The following is a 23047-nucleotide window of genomic DNA, read 5'->3' as shown; positions in this document are numbered from 1 at the left end:
GAGCTCACTATGATTAAACTAAATGATTCAATCAAATCAGTTACATCACAATTCCTTTTTACGCACTTTATTTTTAGAGCATTTTACATACATGGGAAATGATATTATCTATTTTGACAGATGTGTTGCTAAATAGAACAAGTAGGTACGCTTTTCTCAGATTTGAAAGAAGCTTTGCTTTCAGATTTAAGTTTGTCTATATCGTTGATGTTTTGTTATTCCCAATTTTCCTAAATACCTAATTGTTAATTAGTACGCTGTGATTGTTGACATTGTAATATACACATGAATTTCATAAATTGTATCCTTTTATAATCAGATGTTGCAAAATTAGGATCTTTTGCCTGCTTCGGTTATCTGACTTACGAGTTACGAGTAAGTAGTTAACGTAGGTATATATATTTATTTTATTAATTATATCCTTAACCCTTTGACCGCCACCGTCGGCTATGGCCGACATCTGAATGACTTGCCAAGGACGCCAACAAGGGCTACAGCCGACAGTTTCGCCAATGCAATAGGGAGTAACGCGGGACTCTGTAAAGTTCAATTTCGCTTAAATAATCGTGATAGCCAGCGTCCGGGGCACGGCATGTTCCTTTGTCGTCTGGCGTTCAAAAGGTTAATAACTGTATTCATACTATAAGCTGATAGTTCGGTCAGGGAGTCGTGTTACAATTATTTAAAGGGGGTAAATTAAAAACCCCACCTGGCAATTAAAGAAGTATGTATTACTTGATAGCCAAAATTGTTGCCATATAAAATAAAATAGACAACTTTTAAGCATGCTCCATCCTAGACTGCGTCGGCACTTACCATCAGGTGAGATTGCAGTCAGATGCTTACCTTTTTCCAATAATTAAAAAAATTACGTAAGTACCTCATATTTCAATTTTTATTATATAGGTCAGTACCTAGTAAATCTGGGAACATTAATAAAGTACACAAACGCTTGATTTCAAATTGATTTATTAAATTGCACAGTTTATAATACATAAAGATCTTTTTCAAATTGTTTTTAACTTAACATATTTCAGTACACTAATTCATAAGCTATTTGTGGGTATGTAAACATTAACATGATATTTTTTATTTCCTATATATGATTATAAAATAAACTTTTTATTAATGTAAAACTTTTCGAAAATGAGAGGACCTTAATAAAAATATTAAATTGATAACAGATTTTTTGTCAATCGTAGTTTTTTTAAATCATATGTATATGTAAATACTTATATAAGAGTTAAGGTATCATTTATTATTGCTGAAGAAGTATTCACATAGTTAAAAAAATACTTGAAAACAATCAAAAAATCCTAGAGAAATATAAATAATTTCTAAGGGCCTATACTAATACTACAATTTTGTCTTTGTAAATAAAAATATAAATTACATTTGTGTAAGTACCTACTAAAATAATGATCTGTTGCTTTTAGCTAGAATCAAATATTTGAGTTCAACATAATGCAATCTAAAAGCTAAATATAAATTAATGTGTTGGTCAAACCAAAACTAAATTTAAAGAGTAGTGAGGGTTCATTGGGATTTTAAATAATAATTATGACTGGGTTAGATACGCCTTGGATCTGCAACAAAATACTCTATTAGTGCTTTGTGCCCTTCAATTAAAAAAACTACAACAAACAGCTCTGCAATCTTCATGCAAGCCCTGAGGATTTTCGGGTTGATGAAGGGAGCGAGAGCCATGTGCCTAGTGCGATACAACACGGCATTCATGTGTTTCACAAAAATACATATAAATACTTACGATATGAACGTTTACAATCCCCCACCGCTTCTGTCGACCGTGATCATTTTCTTCAGCATTTCCTTTTCGTGATGTTCCTCCTCCATCTCGGCCATGCGCGCGAATCGAGAGTAGGCTACGTGGCCGGACTTGATAGCCGACATCATCTGTCGTTCAATTAAGTGTTAGTACAGGGATATATTTATACATTTTGTACTGATGTATCCAACATCTTGATGATCCGCTTAAATCCGTGTCTGAAGTAGACTAGGAAAAATATTACAAGTAATATTTGGTCGAAACAGGCGAGTTTGCTATATATATTATATGTTTTTCTAGTCTAAAGCATCCTATCCTAGTACAGAACAGTAGTATATGCGACACTGGTCTGGTTCTTAAAGCGGATCATCTATATTTTTAAAACATTTTACATAATTTATTTAAGAGAATTTCCTAATTTGCCGCCTTTTATTGAGGATAATTTGGCAGATTATATAAAAGCAGTATTAAAATTTAAATACGAGTAAATGGGTTCAAAGTCTCGTCAATTTCGTCATACTCAATGACAAAACGTTTTCAAATATGGTATGGAATTTGAACACTTTGTCAGTGAATTTATTAATTTAAATTACTTAAAATGTGGACGCGCTAATTAGAGTTCTTTATAGGATCTGTCAAAGGAATTCTCTGCAGGGAGCAAATGACAATTTTACAACCCATTTATGGTAATACGTGCCCATAAATGTTCGAATTAATTGGTATTTTATCATTAGATATGCTTTTTTCAGTAGGTTTAATATAATTCCATTTAGCAAGAAATATAAAATAAATTGAGTTATGAATATCACAAATTTAAAAAAAATTATTAAGTTAGAATAATTAGAACCTCAGTGTAAAATGGAAATTGTTAGTTATTCATAATTGTTAATATGATTAGGTAGGTACTAAACTTTACATGCGGTTGTGGGATAGTTCATGGCTCATGCAGTATGATAAAGACACGGCAAGCGACATAGCAGCAGTAAGAAAGAAAATGACAATCGTTTAGAAGAAGTAGACAAACGATATATGTTATAATAAATAGTCCACACTTAGCAAGATCATTCAAATTAAAAAAATTGTCCTAGAAACATTGCACTTAAATAAAAAAGTTTTTAGTCTAGCTAGGCCTTTGTCGATGGTATACGAAACGCAATGGAGAGATTGCTTTTGCTATATTAATTATCCAAAAGAAAGCTGTAGATACGAGTATATTAACTTCGATTTAAACACTGAAATTTCATTGTGGGTGACCAGATTTTTAGTCACAAAGGTTTACGTTAAGTATACTACGTACAAAATGCCTCGTGTTATTTAGATTATACAACAAATCGAGCAAAATCATTTACTTAATAGCAAATTAAAACGGCCCGCAAGGCCTAGCAAAAATATAATTTAAAACACTCTAGATATGGACCTGTAAGTATTCGTCGAGCTCGACTTGGCCGTTCATGTTAGTGTCGATCTCTTTCAGAATTTCGTGCAACTGTTCCCCGGTGACTTCCTCGCCTCCCGCCTGTGGAAACGCTCCGGAATCAAGCAACATGGACATGAGAAGCGAACACCATGCTATACGGAACTTGTCAATTTGCCACATCATGGAAAAAAGATAGACAATGGCAGAACATGAAGGAAACATCTTGGATTACAAGACGGTGCATCTTTTCCAAAGATTTGAGTACTCGTTTTAAAAACTGATAAAATTGTTTATTGATTAGTTGATTATGCACGATAGAATGTGAACTTTACCGTAGTTTAGTTAGCCTCAGTCAGACACGCGCTCTCCAAAATCATCTCGTGAGTCGACTGACTACTAGTTAATCTTTGTATGGAGATTTTATTGTGTTTTGAGCACAATCAAATACGAGTTCCATATAGCACAGTTCAATATCTATTATTTTACACTATCTGTGAAAAATATTCCCAAAGACGACACAGACATACTATCCTCTAAAGTATCTTTCTCCCCTCTACCTGAAGGTAGTCCTGTATTTCCATCTGCCCGTGGTATGTCAGATCTATCTCGGACAGAAGGGCGCTTAGTTCTGCGTCGGTCGGCTTCAGACCCATACTCTATAACATTTGTGGTAAGAAAATTTACAAGTGGTCTTCTGTTAATATACCTACCAATGTTATAAGACCAAAACAAACTCTTCTCCCTTGATAGTTACTTGAAAGAAAAAATGGTGCAACAATCTTGTCATTCTCAGCTCAAAGTATACTAATATTTCCAGGTCTTTCTTTAAAAAAAATATCTTTTAGTGTGACGTAAGTTTCTTGAACGCAGTTTAATTACTTTAAATAAAAACTAAATTTGTAAGGATTTCAAAATGTTCAAAAGAAGGATTACTTGATTAACATTTCGAATCCTTTTCTTTTGAATCCTTAATTCCAGGGAAATTCCGTTAATGATAATGAACTCTATCACGATACCTTAAGACTCCTCCTAATGTCGTTGATAGACACGTATCCCTTCCTGTCGGCGTCAATGATCTGGAACCGCTTGATGTATGTCTGGATCTCGTCCTTGCTCAGATTGATGGGGATCTTATCGCGACTGGCACGGTTGACGAGTTGACCCATCTCGTTGGATAAGAATTCGTTGGCTTCTTTGATTTGCCTCTGAAAGTGTTAAATTGTGATCAATATTCAATGATGAAATTTGTTAGAAGTGATTTTGTATTTGTAACGCTATTGCCAGAAATGCACAAACACTAATAATCTAATTAAAAGTCCTTGTACAAAATTAATACAAATCTTGGTGGGAAGAGGTGACCCAAACTTCCCAGGTAGAAACAACTTTGAACATTATAAGTCATACAACCCAATAGAGTAACAGGAAGAAAAAATAAGAAGGTAGTAAGTAAAACTGTATTGAATGGACCCCACTCCACACATATAATTAAGTACTGAGCTGATATCAAAACTAGTGGTGTTCTTGATACAAAAAATAAACGAACTTTGATACAAACGTAGAAAAACAGAACCAGAATATTAAGAAAGGGATGAAGGAGATAGATGCGAGTCGGTCATAACGAACACGAATACAACCAAAATCACACTTTACACCTACAAAATACTGCGCTTAAAACCGTACAAAACTAAGTACCTAGGCAGTGTAATAACTAGTGACTGTTACATTGACAACGACGTAGTGCATCGTAAAAGTACGGGCTGGCAAAAGTGGAGGGAGCTTACAGGAGTACTCTGTGACCCGAGGATGCCCATCCGCATAAAGGGCAAAGTGTACAAAACTGCTGTCAGACCAGCAATGTTATATGGTGTAGAATGTTGGCCTCTCAAGAAGCAACAATCCGACCAACTTCACGTCGCTGAAATGCGAATGCTTGGGTGGTCTGCAGGAGTGACACTCATGGACAAAGTACCGAACCGTTACATTACATCAGAGGCTCGTTCAAATAAGACCCATACAGGACAAGCTAACAGAAACACGACTCCGATGGTATGGTCATGTCATGAGAAGGCCGGAGGACCACATGACTAGAAAGGTGCTCGAATGTATGAAAGAACCGAAAAAGAGTGGACGCCCCGACTTACATGGATTTCCGTAGTTAAGAAAGACCTAGAGAATAAGAATATAGACTCAACGACGACCCGGAACAGATATAACTGGAGAAAATTGATTAGGAGAGCCGACCCCAAATAAAAATGGGATAAGGCCAGAAGATGAAGAAGCATACAACCAAAATCATATCAGAGTCAAGATTATGTGCATTGATGCACGTGATAATTATGACAGATAAATACTATTCAAATCGGATTCATTTTTATCGTTATCTTACCTTTGAGTTTGCTGCATGATGTCCGCAACCACTGGTCTACGGTCGCTTGTGCGTTAAGGAACGCGAGCCGTAGACTTAATGCATGATGATAAAGATATTTTTATGGTTGTACTACCTTCATTGCTCCACTGAAAGTCCTGCATTTTCAGCGAATACTGGTAACGCATCTACTGTCGCTAGTACTTTAAGGAACGCGAGCTGTAGATTTGAAACACATCTGACGATGAAGATAAAGAAAACATCTAAGAAGGTTATTTTTATTGGCCTACCTTTTTCTCGTCGTTGCTCCATTTCAGTTCCTCCTGCATAATGTCGGCGACAACTGGTAACGCCTCTACAGCCGCTTGTACGTTGAGGAACGCGAGCCGTAGGCGTCTTGCGAGCATGTCCACGCATGTACACGCGTACTCGCGGACACCATATCTGTAAACACGGAATATTACTTATGTAGCGAGTTGAAAACTCACAAAGCTGGACTATTCCAAGTGGGAAGACTCGATGCGTTCAAATCATGATGCTTTTATTCCGTTTATATGAGATTATGGCTTTAGCTTTACGGTCGCTTGTACGTTGAGGAACGTGACCGTAGACATCTTGTCATGTGCATGTGGTTTCACGAAATAATGAGACAATTGTTTCTAACCTGATTTCAGCATCAATGTAAGGGAATTCTGGATGAATTTTCTTGCCGATGATAGGCCATCTCTTGCCGGTCATAGCGGCCATCTTAGCAACAGCAAACGCTCTGTCACCGTATGACTTGGCCAAGTGTTGTGCTACCTGAAATAAATGCAAAAAAGTTGCATATTACTTTGACAGATTATGATTATGACAATTTGCTATACAACAGCAGTTACATCTACTAGTCGCTCGGTGTGCTTTCCACTCTTACCTCCATCTCCAGGCCGAAATCTTGTACTAATCTAATGTACATGGTGGGGGTCCAGCCGTGGGCGCCTTCGATGAGGAATCCGTCGGTTTGGCACTCGCGGAACAGCGGCTTCAGGTTAGCGCCTGAAATATAACGGCTTTTTACGTAACGAGTAGTTACCTATTTCATAATGGGTCGAAGAAAAGCTTCAAATAAGGCAGTGACTTACTTCCCTTTATATTTAAGAGTTACTATCAATTAATGGTACTATAGAACTGCAGCGTGTTGAACTTATATTTTTTTATATAGAATATAGAAGGCAAACGAGCTGACGAATCGCCTGATAGTAAGCAATTACCGCTGCCCTACACCTGCAACACCAGAGGGGTTGTAAGTGCGTTGCCGGCATTTGAGATAAATTTCTGATAATTTCTAGAATTCAAAACTCACGGAAGTTTTATTATTAAAATTTCTAGAAGATACCGAAAGTACAACATATATAATAAAGGCTATATTTTGAGTTAATTTTGTATCCGGCTGAACTAATCAAATCACAAATTGGATTTTTAGACTGGAAAATATCCATCTTTGAATCTTATCACTCACTTTCGATAGCAGCGTCGATGGTCTCAGCCGCCATAGCACGGTACGTGGTCCACTTGCCACCCGCAATGGTGACGAGGCCGGACTTGGATACGTGCACGATGTGGTTACGGGCCAGAGACTGTGTGTCCTCCTTGTTGGGATCGGAGACTAGGGGTCTGATGCCGGACCATGCTGAGAGTACGTCGCCGCGACGGACTGGAATTAATTTATCAGTACTATAACGATGGGTTTGTTTGTGATATAAAACTTATTAATCACAGCCCCCTCCCTCTAAAATTCCTAAGGGTATACGCCGCCTGCAGCAGTAAAACCCTAAAATCTAGAAAGTTTTGAGCCCACACGACATTTGTGGACCTCCCTTAGGAACGTAATGTTATATGTAAATGCCTTGATAATTTAGAGCAATAAGGTTGAATGCCTTCATTTCATGAGCTTCACCTGAAGGTTTATACTCGTAAATACAAAAATGCTAATAAAGCTTGATGACAAGAAGGAAAAAAAAAACAATTAGATTAAGAACGTGGTTCTACAACAACTAAAAGCTGCTAAATAAATACCTTCAACATCAGGATTGAGATAGTTTTTGACTTCAGTGAGGATGAACAGAATCTCGTCTTCCGTCGGCTTGGGGTTGTGTGTGACCTTGCAGGGCATGTCGGTGGTCCCCGCGATGGTTCCCTTCAGCCAGGGCAGGAAGAAAATAACGCGACCGTCGGATGTGGCCGGATCTAGGAGGCCCATATGTTCGGGGCTGAGGAGAGTTAACAGTTTTTGTTAGACTTTTTCGTCAATATTTCGATGATGCACAGTTGAACTAAACTTGCACCACGAATATAAACATCACCCTTATTGGAACGAAGTTCCGTATCGAACCGTTCGGACTTGGCGGATGGGAGTCATAATTATTTGATATTTATAATGTAATTTGAAAAGCATTATGTGTCACATGGTAGCAAAATTATTTCCACGTTGGGCGTTAACACTTGAATTCCGCCATGAGTTTTCGTCATGACCCTCCTTGACTTTGTTCCAACCGAGTGTTCCACGGCACTCACGCATGTTTTTGCTTTAATTTGTATTACCTGTAATAACCAGGCAAGACAATGTGAACTCCGCTGGAAGGACAACAGATCTCTTTAACCGTGGGCTCGTCCATCTTGCGGATACTGTCGGTGAAGGGGCCGGTCGCGTTGATGATGCACTTTGCTTTTACATCCCATTCCTTACCGGTAATCTCATCCTGGAATTAATCGTCAGCAAAATTTAGTACATTTGTAAACTTGTTCCTTTCGAGCGTTAGTTGGGGAACGTATAAAAACTACAGTTTAAGCCAGCAGTATTTCGATACTAGACTTTATTCTAACTTCCGTTTAAAGTTTTAGCTGCTAATTATTTGCATTTAAGATAAGAATAATTTTGATACCTAAATGACTTTTCATGTTACCTCAAAAGTTTACACGATGCCTGTTCTCATATGTGATTAAATATTATGATTTACCTTAACCCTAGCACCGCTGAGTTTTCCTGCAGTCTTGTGCAGCTTGGTGACGCTGACGTGATTAACGATTGTAGCACCATGCCGAGCTGCAGTCAGCGCGATGGCCAGATTCATTCGAGCGTCGTCTTGTTGGCCTGAAAAAATTACATTAAGTTACTGATCTACAGCAAATTGACATTGGATATGCTATCCGCAAAGCAAAATAATTGGTGGATGAAGTTTGAATGTATCGTAGCCTGGCTGTGGCTTCAGTAAAACGAATTTTATTGACATATCGATTAAATTCATAAACTGCGCCACAGGTCGATATGGGATTTCACTAATTGATAACCCTAAAAGGTTTAAAAACTTGGAAAGGGTTCTCTAAATCATTATCAACTTCTCACCATCATAATATACGATGCCACCGCAGAGATTATCAGATTTTAACATGGGGAACAGTTCCAATGTGTTCTTTTTGGACAGATAATAGGAACTCTTCACGTTCCTGTCGCCAGCTACCACATCGTACATTTTGATACCGAACCAGTAGTAGGGTACTTGCCACCATCTAGAAAAACAAAATCATTGTACAATGAATCATCATCTACAGATAGGTATGTATACTTACGCTGTGAACAATAGAAACTTTCTTATTCTTAAAACTAATTTGCCAAAGAAAGGCAACTTTCATTTAACGAACACAGGAGATGATCGGAATTTGCAAAATAGTAAAGGAATGCTAAGACACGAAAGAAATTGTTAGTTTAAGTAGATAGCACTCTACTCCGCGGTAGCATGGGTCGTTGTGGGACGGTCGATAAAAGGTTATACTAACTTATAAACCGGTAACAAAATTGGTAGTGGCCTGGTCAAATGCGGCGCCACCTCTAACATATTAGCTCTCTCGTGCAGCGCTTCCTTCACCATCTTGTACTGGTCGTAGTCGAGCTGCATGATAGCTTTCTGTAGGTATCTGACACCGCCATGGATAAGTTTGGTACTGCGGCTGGAGGTGCCGCTGGCGAAGTCATCGGCTTCGACGAGGGCTGTACGGAGACCTGAAATTGAGATGAAGCCTTAAGTACGATTTTCGTACTGTAAAATAAAATAAAAAAATATGGCCAACGTTAGCTCTAGCTAGTCTTATAGATAAATATTATTACATAGGTATACTAGGTTTATCAGACTACACTCATCAAATCAGACATCATCAGTTATTTACAGTGTGATCAATAAGTAAATACGAGTATTCTTTATTGCACCAATAATTATACATTTAACATACGGTGTAACACTACAAATAAATTTAAAGGAATATAGAACCAAGTAATAATAGGCGGCCTTATCCCTAAAAATCTCAATCTCTTCCAGACAAACTTTAATAATATGAATGATAGTAAAATGATGTGAGTTAACGTAAGGTTTTCTGTAAAATGAGAAAGACAATTAATATCTGTGTCCTTATAAACATGCCTCGGGGTTTTGAACCTCGTGTGCAAACCTATGTATTGAGTGTGAAACACCCGGGGCCCCTCTAATGAGGAGCATCCTAAATATACGTTGTGTTCTGGCTGGACTGACTACGGATCTGGCTCATTGCACTCACATACATAAGAGTCATACGAGCTTGCTATCTTAGGTCAAGGTGACCTTGCCTATACGAACAACAACAGCCCGCGCGTAGAGAGAGTATTAAACGCCTTATAATAAGCAAGTAATTTGTCCGACCTAGGACTAATCACACATTCGGCACATTGTATCTACAAACTGCTAGTCTAGCATATTGACGAGAAGTACACAAAAACCACGATAAAACTTTGTTTATGTTCCTAACCTCTTGTGCAAGCATCCAAAGCGCAGCCGACACCAGTGGCACCTCCTCCAATGATAAGCACATCGTAAGTATGCCCCCCTTGTAAGCTGGCGACCTGTTCAGTTCGGGACGGCAACGGTCTCTTCTTGCGTTCAGTCTTGGCCGAAACCGTTGATGGCTTATACCAAATCTGGAATGGAATGCCCGGTAGGTATAATAGTTGTTATTGTTTACTAATTGATTGCTGACACGTGACTATCTGGCAGCAATAGTTTATCTACTTTTATGTACCTACTACGTCTTTTGATTAATATATAAACAATGGACACTATTAATAGTGTAGGTATTCAAATGTGTGAAGCCTGACACGTACGAATAGTTACAAAATTTGGATTAAAAGAAATTGCATTGCGTCTTGACTGTTATTAAGAATGTGTGATGAGTTGTGAGTAGGTATGTATACGTAAAATAAAAGAGTAGTACAATAACTACACATTGGCTATACAAAAAAAAACGGACAAGTGCGAGTCGGACTCGCCCACCGAGGGTTCCGTACTTTTTAGTATTTGTTGTTACATCATCTGTGAAAATTTCAACTGTCTAGCTATCACGGTTCATGAGATACAGCCTGATGACAGACGGACAGCGGAGTCTTAGTAATAGTGTCCCGTTTAACCCTTTGGGTACGGAACCCTAACAATGGCTGTTTCATACATTTTGGCTCTCTGACCTTGACATTTTCTATGTGAGAGTAATTTTTTTTTCCCTGTTTCGAGGTTGGTTACATAGTAAAATTTGCTCAGTGTGACCTATATATTCCGCCCGTAAATTATTGTAAGTGACTAAATAAACACCCAGTATACATTGATTCACCACTTGCTAATAGGTCGCGACACCAATATAGTCTTGAAGATCATTCAGACCTTAATCCTACATAAATAAATCCAAGTTAGGTAGACTTTGACCACGCTAACTTTGCACAAACTTGGCAGTAAGAATGCCTATCCCTATATGCTCCATACTTGGTCTACCACTTGGCATAAAAACTTAGCGTGGTCCCACTCTACTCGGAAGTGTGTAGTATTCATGAAATAAAATGAAATTACTCAGGTAAGTCCCTAATGAACATAACTTTTAGTAACCTTACAACTTTATTTCACAATCGTTACTTAAATTAAAAATGCGTCAACATAGATAAGCATAAGATATTGGCTCTATTTCGGTTGCTACTCGAGCGTTATCTATGGTCGCGAGTCGCGAGGGTTTCCTCGTTACTTACGGCGGGTGAGTCATCTGCGGAGAGAGCCCATGCTGCTAGTGCTGCGCCGGCGACGCCTGTGGCGCCACCAACTAGTAATCTTCTTCGTGACATTACTGGAATTCAAAAGATTGGAATTATTGTTATTGTCAAAGTGGCTGGGCGTAATAATGATGGATGTTTGGACATATGCCCAAGGTGGAAATTTTCCCTTTTACAAAACTTAAACCTTAAACTGAGTATTAGATAATTTGTCAATAAAACGTATTTCTATAAGATTTAGTCCGCGATTTCGCCGGCATATAAGATTATTTCTATGCAGTACCTAATCTAAAAGGACAGTCCAGACGGGAATTTTTTTTCGCCAATCTGATTAAATTGATCAAATCAGGTGGTGTGGACGAAAACGCGAAAATAAACCGCGAATTATGACCAATATTACCAATAAAAAGGAGGTGCGGACGCAATAGAATACCAATTTTTGACGCTAGTATTCCCGGGGCATTATTTAAATTTAGATTAAAGCGCTCAAATATCACCATAAATTTAAAATTGATGATTGACGTCAATTTATTTCCTGATCAAATCGATCATCCCGTCTGGACTGGTCTTTCCCATGAAATAAAACAGCGTTCATGTATTTTGAGCTACTAAGCCACTGTCGGCTAAACAGATGGTAAAACTATAAGTTTCTTGTTGATTACGAAATCCTTAAACTACAATTAAAATTAAATGCATTATTTTAAAGAATTGTTTTACTAGGGTGGTTAATTTTATTCATTTACAAAGGTAGTACTGTCATTTTAAATAAATCCTACTGTGGATGTTTACTACTTGGAGAGGTTACAATTAAGTACTATCAGTTAAATATACCCCCTTGTAAGTTAAATACTGAAAATGTATATGCCATAGGTACCTAAGTAGTCATACGCATCGGTATATAAATGTAATCTAGATAACGGCGCAGGATATCTAAGAAACCGCTAGGAAATAGTGATATTCACGTAATTATCACGCGTACGTTGCATGTTCACATCTAGCTAGCGTGATAAGAGAAAATATAAAGCACTATCTCCTATGCAGGCTTAGGTACATCATATTATGGGGTGATATACATCTGAGGAATCACCTCATACTGCATGACTTATCTGTAATTACCGTAACCAAATGCCTGAATAACGTAAGGTCAACGTACTGGTAGGTATAGATAGTTTACGTTTAAGCCAAGAGTTCGAGGAAGAGTTATTTTGGGATTTTGTAGCAGCTTTTGAGCGCGTGATTGTTATGCGAATTTGCGATAAAAAAATATATTTACTAAGGACAAAAACTACTCTTTGTTCATTACACCGCGCGTCAATAAATTTTTCATACATCATTGCCATTATCGGCTTTATAGTCACGTTTATGGTTAGCTGTCCCATGTCTTACTTAATCAGACTAGTAGGTTAGGTACCTAAGACAATCGCCTATTCCCGGTTTTTTAGTACACTTAAACTACCTGTTTACGTCAATTTGTTTGTATAACCGTAATGGGGTTTTAAATACTTTAGGAGTAAAAGATTGTATAGATATGATGTCTTTATCAAGTACCTATACTGAATCTGTTCACTAGTTAGATGGATTATCACTTCCTACTCGTCTGTCTAACATGCCCCCCTGATAACGTTCAAGGCCGCATCACACATTGTACGCGCTCACCTAATTATAGCGAGTTTAATAATATCCGCAAAGTACATTGTAGTGCAGTAATGCGTGTTCGCAGCTACTTAGGTCGCTAGATTTTAGCCAAAATACAATGTCGTTGGCCGCATAACAAAGTTCGATCTAATCGGAGATAGGTGAATGTTGGCAGGCGTTCGACGTTCGTCGCATTCAGTTCCAATTTTATTTAAGACAACCACGAGTTTACATGCCATCAGTACGTACTTTATTCTATACTCTTCGTTCAATACATAGCGTTTATACCACGCCGGTAGCCAGAACTAAAATAGCCTGTGAGCTTGCGAAATAATGACTGCGGTACGGTTTAATAGAGACGGACGCGTGAAGTCAGGTGACACTTGTAGGGAATATCAACTAATTGTCTCGTAGCTGTAAAGCCGCGGTTGCACAAGTATTGTGGGCTGTGTATTTGTTTGCTACACAGTGCGCATTATATTTAGGTGTCTTATTCTTTTATGTGCAGTATAAGCGCACCTTCTTCAGAACGGCTTGGAAGAACCCTTTAGAAATTGTCAAAACAATGACAACTTCATTTCGTATAAAAATATTTCAAGTCATCAGGTCATCACAATAGTCAAAAAATGGGTGATATATCTTATACCTTTAAACGAGCAATTCTTGTATTATCTCGGAAACGGCTCTAACGATTTCGATGATATTTGCTATATGGGGGTTTTCCGGGGCGAAAAATCGATCTAGCTAGGTCTTATCTCTGGAAAAACGCGCATTTTTGAGTTTTTATATGTTTTCCGAACAAAGCTCGATCTCCCAGATATTGTAAAATAATGTTGCCAAAAATTTAGTTTATTCTAGATGATGAAAATGTAGAGATTTAAAGGTAATGATTTATCTTTTAAATAATATAAAAACCAATCCCTACGTGTACCTAAACCCCTCACATAGTCAACTTCAGGGCAAACATCGACACATTTTAAACTGACGCCATACTTGCTTAGTGAGTTCGGGCGTAGCGCTGAATGGGTTAGCTGGGCGGCTACCGGGAAAATCGAAATTCGTCAATTGCGGGCATTTTTCTCTGTCACTTTGATTACGTCTTACGAAGACTAAAAGAGAAAGATCCCCGCAATTTGCGAATTTCGGTTTTCGCGGTAGGCCCGCTGATATCTTCTTTAACACTAAACAATGATTCTATCAATCTTTTATAATGTTCTGTTTTTAGTGACTACGAGTGCTGCAAAATATTTCAAACGACGGCATCGGAATGTAACACCAAATAAAGTATGTGTTACCTAAATACATAATTTAACGTTTAATTAAAATTATTAATAATGGCGGAAATTATAGGATTGGTAGTTAGGAGGTAACTCAATCCCTAAGTACAAACCTGTGTACCAACCTAAAGCAAAATAAGCGGAAGGAGGAAGTATTTGCCATCGGTCCTATTGTTGATAAGCACATTATGTAGGTAGTATTAAGACAATAACTCAGATATATTCATTTAACACGCAATATTTCTATATTGATAGATCTAATCAGTCTCTAAGTATGATTAAAGAAATAAAACTTGTTACTTACAGGGAACTCCATATACCGAATAGATTAAAGGCCTTGAGTTGCAACTTGCAACGCCTAGTAGGATGATGTCATAAGGCAGCAGAGGCTTTTTTATTTCACGCTGAGATATTCTCTTGCAGAATAAAAGGCATTTGATCTTAAATAATTTCACGAGAAATAATGGAATTTCCAATAAGTAGGCATTTCAGTTAAATTAGACCTGCATACACCAAAGTAAATTTAGCTGAATGGAAACAAACCCCTAATGGATAAGAAACAATAACAAGATTGAAATCGCGAATACCAATATACTTAAATGAGAATATCCCGTTATAAAATTAATATTTGCTATAATAATGAAGTGATAATTAATATGAACTCGTTTTAAACTTACCTTAAGCAATTAAATTGTATGAAGGAAAACTACGTAGAAAACATTAAACGGATGTTATATTAGAAAAACAATTTAACAAGGACAACAAGGTTACCGTATTCGGAAAAGGTTAATTTTGTATGAACACTACAAAATTCCCGTATTTAATTCACTATATTTTTTATGTTATGTAATTTAACATAACACTAAGGGCGAGGATGTTGTTTTAGTTTAACTAACACTTATTAGCTAATCGTGAATGACATTCATGCGCGACCGGGCGTTGAACGCCCCAGCCCGGTTTAGCCGACTGACCGTATTTTCGTTCGATCTCGAGCTGAAGCGTGACTCATTCCCCCCTTTTGATATAATCGCAGTTTGGTACAGCACTAACTTCACTGCCAAGGCCAAGCGACATCTATAGGCGAACTTCAACAATATGATGAATGCGTTGTTAGCTCCATCTAGTGACAATAACTAGAATAAGATAAACTAGAAAGTGGTGTCTTTTTTGTAGCAACTGTGGCAGTCACAGTTTAAAAGCCTACATTAAATTTAGAATTAAATTATTATACGGAACTTAAGTAGTTAACTTTTGATTACTTACGGTTATGGCTAAAATGCCGTTAAGCGTGTAAGTGTTGCTAATTTTAACTCTTATCTTTGCTATAGTTCGTTTTTTAGCATTAGAAAGAAGGTAGGCGATCTTGACGTGTCTTTTTAGGGTTCCGTAGCCAAATGGCATAAAACGGAACCCTTATAGTTTCGCCATGTCCGTCTGTCTGTCTGTCTGTCTGTCTGTCTGTCTGTCTGTCTGTCTGTCTGTCTGTCTGTCCGAGGCTTTGCTCCGTGGTCGTTAGTGCTAGAAAGCTGAAATTTGGCATGGATATATAAATCAATAAAGCCGACAAAGTCGTACAATAAAATCTAAAAATTTAATTTTTTTTAGGGTACCTCCCCTACACGTAAAGTGGTGGTGAAATTTTTTTTTCGCTTCAACCCTAGAGTGTGGGGTATCGTTGGAAAGGTCTATCAAAACTAATAGGGGTTTTCAAGAAACATTTTTTGATAAAGTGAATATATTCGGAGATAATCGCCCCGAAAGAAAAAAAAATTGTGTCCCCCCCCCTCTAACTTTTGAACCATAGGTCCAAAAAATATGAAAAAAATCGTGGAAGTAGAGCTTAAGAAAGACATTAAATGAAAACTATAGCGGACATGATCAATTTAGCTGTTTTTGAGTTATCGCAAAAAGTTTTCCTTTCATAGTAAAAAGACTTACTTTAATTAGGTACTGATTATGCAAATTTGCCTATTTGTTTAACTCGGGTGAAAGGTACCGTTTCATCCCTTGGTTAACAATTTACTATACTTTAAGCTCCAGTTTAGCTTATTGTGACGTAAGAGTAACTACGGAACCCTACACTGAGCGTGGCCCGACATGCTCTTGGCCGGTTTTTTTTATTAAAAATAACTTAAAAATAAGTCACAGCAAATATGTAACAATTATAAATCATATACTATTATTTACATTATTTTGCTTTCATAGGTAATATAAATAATTTTTTTAAAGCAATAATTATCAATAAAAAAACACGTCAAGATTGTTTACCTTTTTTTTAATGCTAAAAAACGAACTACATATAGTGATAGTAATTAAGTACCTAAGAGACAGATTAATTATGCATGTAATATTAAAACCTTGCAAGTCGATTTAAACATTTTAAACCATCAACTTCTAATAATCACCCCGATATGAAACTGTGCCTATGATACCTAAATTATATTATGAAATTAAATTCATCAGTGTTAAATTTTTATGTTAAGAATTTGAGATAGCGTAAGATCAAACCAAACACAAAAATATTTATTCCCTTAACTACCTACTTCTCATGTTTCAGACCTTCCAAGAATCTACAGAGAGGGCCATTCCAGAAACTTATGTTTACAATCGAGAATAATTTTGAGAACTTAAGACATGTCCGAAATGTCACTTCTGATACTATTCCCAACAAGGACGAAATGCTTTATAACTGTATTGTTGACAATATGGTTGAAGTGTGCCTGCAATTTGATCATACTCTCCTAAAATTCAATCCAGGAAAAGAAAATTCCGTGCAAATATCTGTCATGATTGCAGCTATGATACTTGAGCCAGCTAAACATAACACAGTTATATTGAAAGTAACATGCAATGAACTTAATTATTCAGAGCAGATTACTTGTACCGAACACTGGTTAGAATTTATAAGTATTGGTGAAAAAGAGGTTATTCTAACAAAGGATCAGTTTAAAGTTTCAACTGACTTAGAAATAAATTTAAGTGTAATTAAGAAAGAACCAGTTACTTTCGCAAAACTTTATGATGATACAATCTTGGCGGATTTCCAGCTGAGCACTGCAGAAGGTAGTATAGCGGTACACAAAGTATGCCTGGCCGCTCATAGTGATGTATTTAAAACAATGTTTAATGGACCTTGGAAAGACACTTCAAATGGTCGTGTGGGATTAGCAGTTGCGTTGAGCAGTCTACAACACTTTAAGGACTATATTTACTTGGGCAAGCTGCCTGATGAAGAAGAAGGCCTGCAATCTCTATTGCTTCTTTCTTCATTATACTTTATGGAATCTCTAAAGTCTGAATGCATTTCCAAGTTGATGGAACTGGTCAAACCTGAAAATCTGTACAGCCTTGTGGAATTTGCTTGTAAAAATAATATACCGGATTTGACATTTTCTATGCTTCTGGAAGTTCCTGATGATGTTGTTCATAAAACTTATAAACTGAGGAAAAGTAAACAGACCTGTATACAAGAAGACAAAGAACATCATACCAGTTAGAGCAATCTCTGGTAGTCTACCTTACTTTGTTTTCTTACTTTGAACATGATAATCTCTAATTTTTAATTTCTGCTATCATAGATTACTTATTTACACATAATAATTGTAAAAGTACTTATTAAGAGGAGTACTCACCTAGTAAAACCCTCTGAAATTGTGTATTCTCATTTGGCCCTGCCCCACGGGACCGTCATCATACATGAGAGGGACAGATGGGTATGATTCATACTCGCAGCTATTCCCATCTGTGCCCAGTGGAGACAAATATGAATACACCTCTCAACTATGTGTAGTGTAGACAACCTTGTTTTTTTTTGTATACTATTTCCTATAGCAATCATGAAATTATATATTTTTTATAATAATACAGACAGAAAAACAAGACCATGTTTAAGTTTACATATTGAAACATACATTTACAATTAAAAAGCGGCCAAGTTCGAGTCGGACTCGCCCATGAAGGGTTCCGTACCATTTATGACGTATTAAAAAAAACTACTTAGTAGATCTCGTTCAAACTTATTTTCGGTGGAAGTTTGCATGGTAATGTATATCATATATATTTTTGCAGTTTAGAAAAAAATGACATTAGATACCTCAATATCATTTTTGAAGACCTATCCATAGATACCCCACACGTATGGGTTTGATGAAAAAAAATTTTTTGAGTTTCAGTTCTAAGTGTGTGGAACCCCCAAAATTTATTGTTTTTTTTTTCTATTTTTGTGTGAAGATCTTAATGCGGTTCATAGAATACATCAACTTACCAAGTTTGAACAGTATAGTTCTTATAGTTTCGGAAAAAAGTGGCTGTGACATAAACGGACAGACAGACGGACATGACGAATCCATAAGGGTTCCGTTTTTTGCCATTTGGCTACGGAACCCTAAAATGGTGGCTTTATCATTGTATACCATCATACTCATGAAAAAATGATTTAGCATACAGTACAGTAGAAAAGATTTTTTAGGAAATCAGTCTATTCTTAAATCAGAACTCATTACATAGTTAGAAATTATTTATTGAGACGAAATTGCAGTCATAGATTGAACTTTAGATTACTTCTCCTTCTTCTCCGTGGACAGAGAGTTATACAACTTGTTTACTTCAGTCAGTACAAGGTTTTGGACAACTGTTCCGTTGGTGTCAATGAAGTTGGCAAAGGACTTGTTGATGGAGGCTTCTCGGCACTTGCCGTTGGAGTCGCGGAGGACCAGGATCAGGTTGTATTTATCATCATGTCTGTAAAAATTTAATTGGTGGTGATGTTTTTTTCTAGGAACTTGTACAAAATTTACTTACTTAATTGGCCGATCAAGAACAAGTCACATGGAATTGTTTCTATATACATTATTTTAAGGCCCTAATGGAATAGACTGTCGAGTTAATCTGGTCATCAAAGTATCATCTTCAATTTTGACTTAATTGGCCGATCAAGAACAAGTCACATGGAATTGTTTCTATATACATTATTTTAAGGCCCTAATGGAGTAGACTGTCGAGTTAATCTGGTCATCAAAATATCATCTTCAATTTTGTTAGATGAGAAAAGTTGCAATATTATCTCAAAAGCCTACCCCACAATTATAATATGAAGGTTTTATGAAACATTATTACTAGAGATGCAACGAATAGTGGCTAGGCCGAATACCACATATTCGGCGGAGCCATCGGCCGAATAGCCGAATATTCGGCTAGTAGTTTTACCTAAAATGAAGTGCGTGCGTGCGCTGTGCAAGTTGCAACTTGTTTCTCGCTGTAGGCAGTCTGATAGAAATTGCGCTTAATAAGCGCAATTTCCCTCTCGGTCTTTAAAAAGAGCGCTCCGATCTCGGTCAAACGAACTAGTTCGCTCTTTTAGTTCCTTTAGTTCAGGAGCAAATCTCGAGATCTGAATGAGGATGACTAGGTATATATCTTGCTCGCGCTCGCCAATAAACAGAGAGAGAGCGACTTTCTTGACCTTGACTCATTCTGATCATTCGCTCCCGACCGATTTGTTACTAGGTACCGACGTACCGACTACTGAACTAAAGGACCGAGACCGATTAAGAGCGCTTAAGATGAACTAGTTCCTTTCGGTCCGTGGTGGGATTTCATTCCTTTTAGTTCTTCGGTCCTGACCGACTCAAGCCTAGCGCTTATTCTTCACGCAGTGCGTATTGAATTGCGGTGCGTTCGTTTTCGTGGTGTGTAAAACAAAAATATTTTGTATTCTTTTTCTCATGTTTTTGTACTATTTATGAACATAAAGGTAGTCTGAAAAATTATACTGATCTTAATAATTGATTGCCTACTTGTAGTTTGTTCCTTTCTTTACCCCTCGTTTACCGTTATCTACGTCTTAATTCGGTATTCGGCCGAATACTATGCCACTATTCGATATACGGTCGAATAGTGAAATTGTGGCCGAATAATGGCCGAATATTCGTTGCATCTCTAATTATTACTATGTTTTATACGGCTAAGTGTAATAGTTATATACTTACTTCTTCACATATGAGCTGGCTTCCCACACTCTGGTGTTGTTCCCAACCTTCTCCTTGGCAACCACAAATATGCCCTTCTCTTTGAAAGTTGTGTACAGGGTCAGCATGCCCATTAGCACAAAATAGGAAGACACACAGATGATTAGCACCAGCCTAAAATTTCGAATAAGTTATTGATTCATTGTATTTTTTATTTATATTCATGCTAAGAAATTAAGGTTAAATAGCTTTTTGGATGATTCTTTATTTTTTATTTCCTTATACACCGTGTTTTTTTTCCCCGTTAATTTCAAGGGTGCATCCCTGAGCTTAAATTAAGTAACTTACACTTTACATATTGATTAGTGTTTAGTACGAGTTCATACATTTGCTAGTAAACATAAGTACTATCTCGGACGATCGATGTTCGAAATGACATTGATATGTCACAGTTTTCAATTTTTTAGTTGAGTTAAATGTAATATCCGTGTTATAACAACGCTATATGTAACATTCAATAACTTTTTATAAAAATAAAAATAGTTTAAAAATACCAAAAAAAAGTTTTTTTTACAAAATTAACTATGCCATTTAGTTTCCTTAAACATACTTACCGATACCCCAAAGTTAACGGAATTCAATAAAAACACGGTGTATAATATAAAAGTTAACTGTCATAGGGACCATTACTTAACGCGAGAGATAGGTATAACAATATATTGAAATCATGCGTTATTTTGAAGAAATACCAGGTTACAAACACTAAGAACTTCATACCAATCATACCATACTCTGACAGCTCAAAAATTTAATAATTTATTTGCAAAGTTACTAACTGACATGCCCGCTAATTGCCTCCTCAAGTGCAGTGTATGGTTATTAATAAAAGATTTATGCAAAATAAAAATATATACCTGAACCAAACTATAAATTCCTAAACAATTAAGGGACATCATAAATCCAAAAGCCCACAATTAGCTTATGAAATTATGATTATGAGTAAATAATACATATTCTAATGATTAGGATTGTCAAAGTCAAAGTCTTAGGGCCTATAATACATAGTTAATTATAACAATCTCACCTTGACTGGGGGAATGGGTATAAGTAGTCCCAGAGCAGGGCATACAGGGCAACACCAACAGCGAGTGCACAGAGGAACAGACGACCATCAATAAGTGCAAAGCTCTCTTTACATTTCAGATCTCCAGTTAACACCTGCAAATATAACCAATATAATATCTGGGAGACCAAGCTTTGCTCGGAAAACATATTGAAACTCAAAAATGCGCGTTTTCCCAGAAATAAAACCTAGCTAGATCGATTTTTCGCCCCCCAAAACCCCCATATAGCAAATTTCATTGAAATCGTTCGTCGTTTCTGAGATTCCCGAAATATATATATACAAGAATAGCTCGTTTAAAGGTATAAGATATATTGACTAAGCAAGAGCAAAGGTCTCTGTTTTAGCTTGGGCAAAAATGCCTTTATAGGATGTTCTGTCAGACTGTTCTCTTTAAAATTATATATATATATATATATAGAACTATTTTGTTGATTCAGTGTATGCAAGGTCTACAGAGCCACTAGTTTATATTCTAAAATAAGTACCAAACAACAAAGGTGAGATTCACAGTTTAACCAATACGAATTTGTATGTAGAAGTATTCTGCGGTTTTGCGGGCCAACGGTTAACACTTCTATATTGGAAATAAGTCTAGGAAATTATTTGAGGAAGAAAGATTCAATTTAAAGTAATATTTTACCTCTCTGACCGCATCATCGATAGCATTTTTCGCCGCAGCACCATCCCATTTGTTGATTTTTACTACCTGTAAGGATGTTAATTACTGTTTATATTAATTTGTATATACTTTAGATACAGATAAATTAAATAATCGGCCATTTCTCTAGAAGACATCGTCATTTGTTAACACGTAAGACGGCAATTTATTTTCTAACTTATTCCAAGCACCGTGGATTTAGTTACAGAAGGGAAAACATGACGTGTCCCCGGGAAAGATGCATAATCAAGAGAACCAAACAAAAACGAAGTGAGAGTTTATATTTACATATAACATTACCTCTGTTGTTTCAGTCATGTTGATCTGTTTTAAGAAAAAATATCTTAGAGTTTAATATTATAACAATTTTCTCCCAGAAAGCGTCGTTTTGACACGACTGCGAATCGGTGTCGGCCGATTTGAGTTTGACTTGACGTTTAGTTAGTGTGGTGAAGAGTTGTACTGAAGAATGTGTGAGTGAATGATTGACGTAGTGATTATATGCACTTTGGATTGGGCAATGAAGCTCGCCTTTGTGACATCAATGAAATTTGAAAACAAAAAAAAAAAACCTTAGTGAAAATATTGATAACAAAACACATGCAATTATTTAAAAATTAAGGGATCGATAAAATGTAAATTAAATAACAAAGTGACTGATAATTTTTTGCTCTTCGCAAAACAACACTAACTTCAACATCTTAACGTTTTGTTTGGGTTTTTCAC

The 23047-nt window shown here is 36.7% G+C and overlaps 3 protein-coding genes across 4 annotated transcripts; 1 reads left to right on the top strand and 2 right to left on the bottom strand.

Annotated features, from left to right (window-relative positions):
* Nucleotides 1-951: 951 nt before the first annotated feature.
* Nucleotides 952-15536, bottom strand: LOC133518060 (glycerol-3-phosphate dehydrogenase, mitochondrial). Of its 2 annotated transcripts, none has more exons than XM_061851629.1 (16): nt 15249-15536; nt 11639-11733; nt 10381-10549; nt 9382-9604; nt 8951-9114; nt 8565-8698; nt 8149-8306; nt 7624-7817; nt 7067-7261; nt 6482-6603; nt 6233-6369; nt 5859-6012; nt 4220-4408; nt 3761-3859; nt 1769-1914; nt 952-1586 (listed from the first exon to the last, which is right to left on the bottom strand). In XM_061851629.1, the coding sequence occupies exons 2-15, from the start codon at nt 11729-11731 to the stop codon at nt 1780-1782; spliced, it is 2166 nt and encodes a 721-aa protein (XP_061707613.1). In that variant the 5' UTR covers nt 11732-11733; nt 15249-15536; the 3' UTR covers nt 952-1586; nt 1769-1779. The 2 variants fall into 2 exon arrangements, with proteins under 2 accessions (XP_061707613.1, XP_061707611.1); XM_061851627.1 differs by lacking the exon at nt 3761-3859 and adding an exon at nt 3204-3302.
* Nucleotides 15537-15553: 17 nt separating this feature from the next.
* On the top strand, nt 15554-18370 carry LOC133518061 (uncharacterized). Its single transcript, XM_061851630.1, has 2 exons — nt 15554-15861; nt 17129-18370. Exons 1-2 carry the CDS (start codon nt 15839-15841, stop codon nt 18066-18068), a joined length of 963 nt encoding a protein of 320 aa, XP_061707614.1. The 5' UTR covers nt 15554-15838; the 3' UTR covers nt 18069-18370.
* A 704-nt stretch (nt 18371-19074) lies between these two features.
* LOC133518062 (signal peptidase complex subunit 2) lies at nt 19075-22941 on the bottom strand. Its single transcript, XM_061851631.1, has 5 exons — nt 22622-22941; nt 22304-22369; nt 21622-21755; nt 20559-20711; nt 19075-19311 (listed from the first exon to the last, which is right to left on the bottom strand). The coding sequence occupies exons 1-5, from the start codon at nt 22637-22639 to the stop codon at nt 19128-19130; spliced, it is 555 nt and encodes a 184-aa protein (XP_061707615.1). The 5' UTR covers nt 22640-22941; the 3' UTR covers nt 19075-19127.
* Nucleotides 22942-23047: the final 106 nt, after the last annotated feature.

Source organism: Cydia pomonella, chromosome 5 (assembly GCF_033807575.1).
Source record: "Cydia pomonella isolate Wapato2018A chromosome 5, ilCydPomo1, whole genome shotgun sequence".
In the NCBI taxonomy this organism is placed as follows: domain Eukaryota; kingdom Metazoa; phylum Arthropoda; class Insecta; order Lepidoptera; family Tortricidae; genus Cydia; species Cydia pomonella.
Note: the sequence above shows the minus strand (reverse complement) of the source record. Positions and strands in the feature narration are given on the sequence as shown.

What these genes read in the sequence shown, in the direction of transcription:
- LOC133518062 (XM_061851631.1), bottom strand. An exon ending in TACCCATTCCCCCAGTCAAG is followed by an intron (nt 20,712 to 21,621) that starts GTGAGATTGTTA and finishes TCGAAATTTTAG; the next exon opens with GCTGGTGCTAATCATCTGTG. An exon ending in GCCAGCTCATATGTGAAGAA is followed by an intron (nt 19,312 to 20,558) that starts GTAAGTATATAA and finishes AAATTTTTACAG; the next exon opens with ACATGATGATAAATACAACC.
- LOC133518060 (XM_061851629.1), bottom strand. Translation starts at nt 11,731, where the DNA reads ATGTCACGAAGAAGATTACTAGTTGGTGGCGCCACAGGCGTCGCCGGC. An exon ending in ATTTTGTTACCGGTTTATAA is followed by an intron (nt 9,115 to 9,381) that starts GTTAGTATAACC and finishes TTGTTTTTCTAG; the next exon opens with ATGGTGGCAAGTACCCTACT. An exon ending in GGAGCAACGACGAGAAAAAG is followed by an intron (nt 4,409 to 5,858) that starts GTAGGCCAATAA and finishes TAACACTTTCAG; the next exon opens with AGGCAAATCAAAGAAGCCAA.
- LOC133518061 (XM_061851630.1), top strand. Translation starts at nt 15,839, where the DNA reads ATGGCTAAAATGCCGTTAAGCGT. An exon ending in GCTAAAATGCCGTTAAGCGT is followed by an intron (nt 15,862 to 17,128) that starts GTAAGTGTTGCT and finishes CTCATGTTTCAG; the next exon opens with ACCTTCCAAGAATCTACAGA.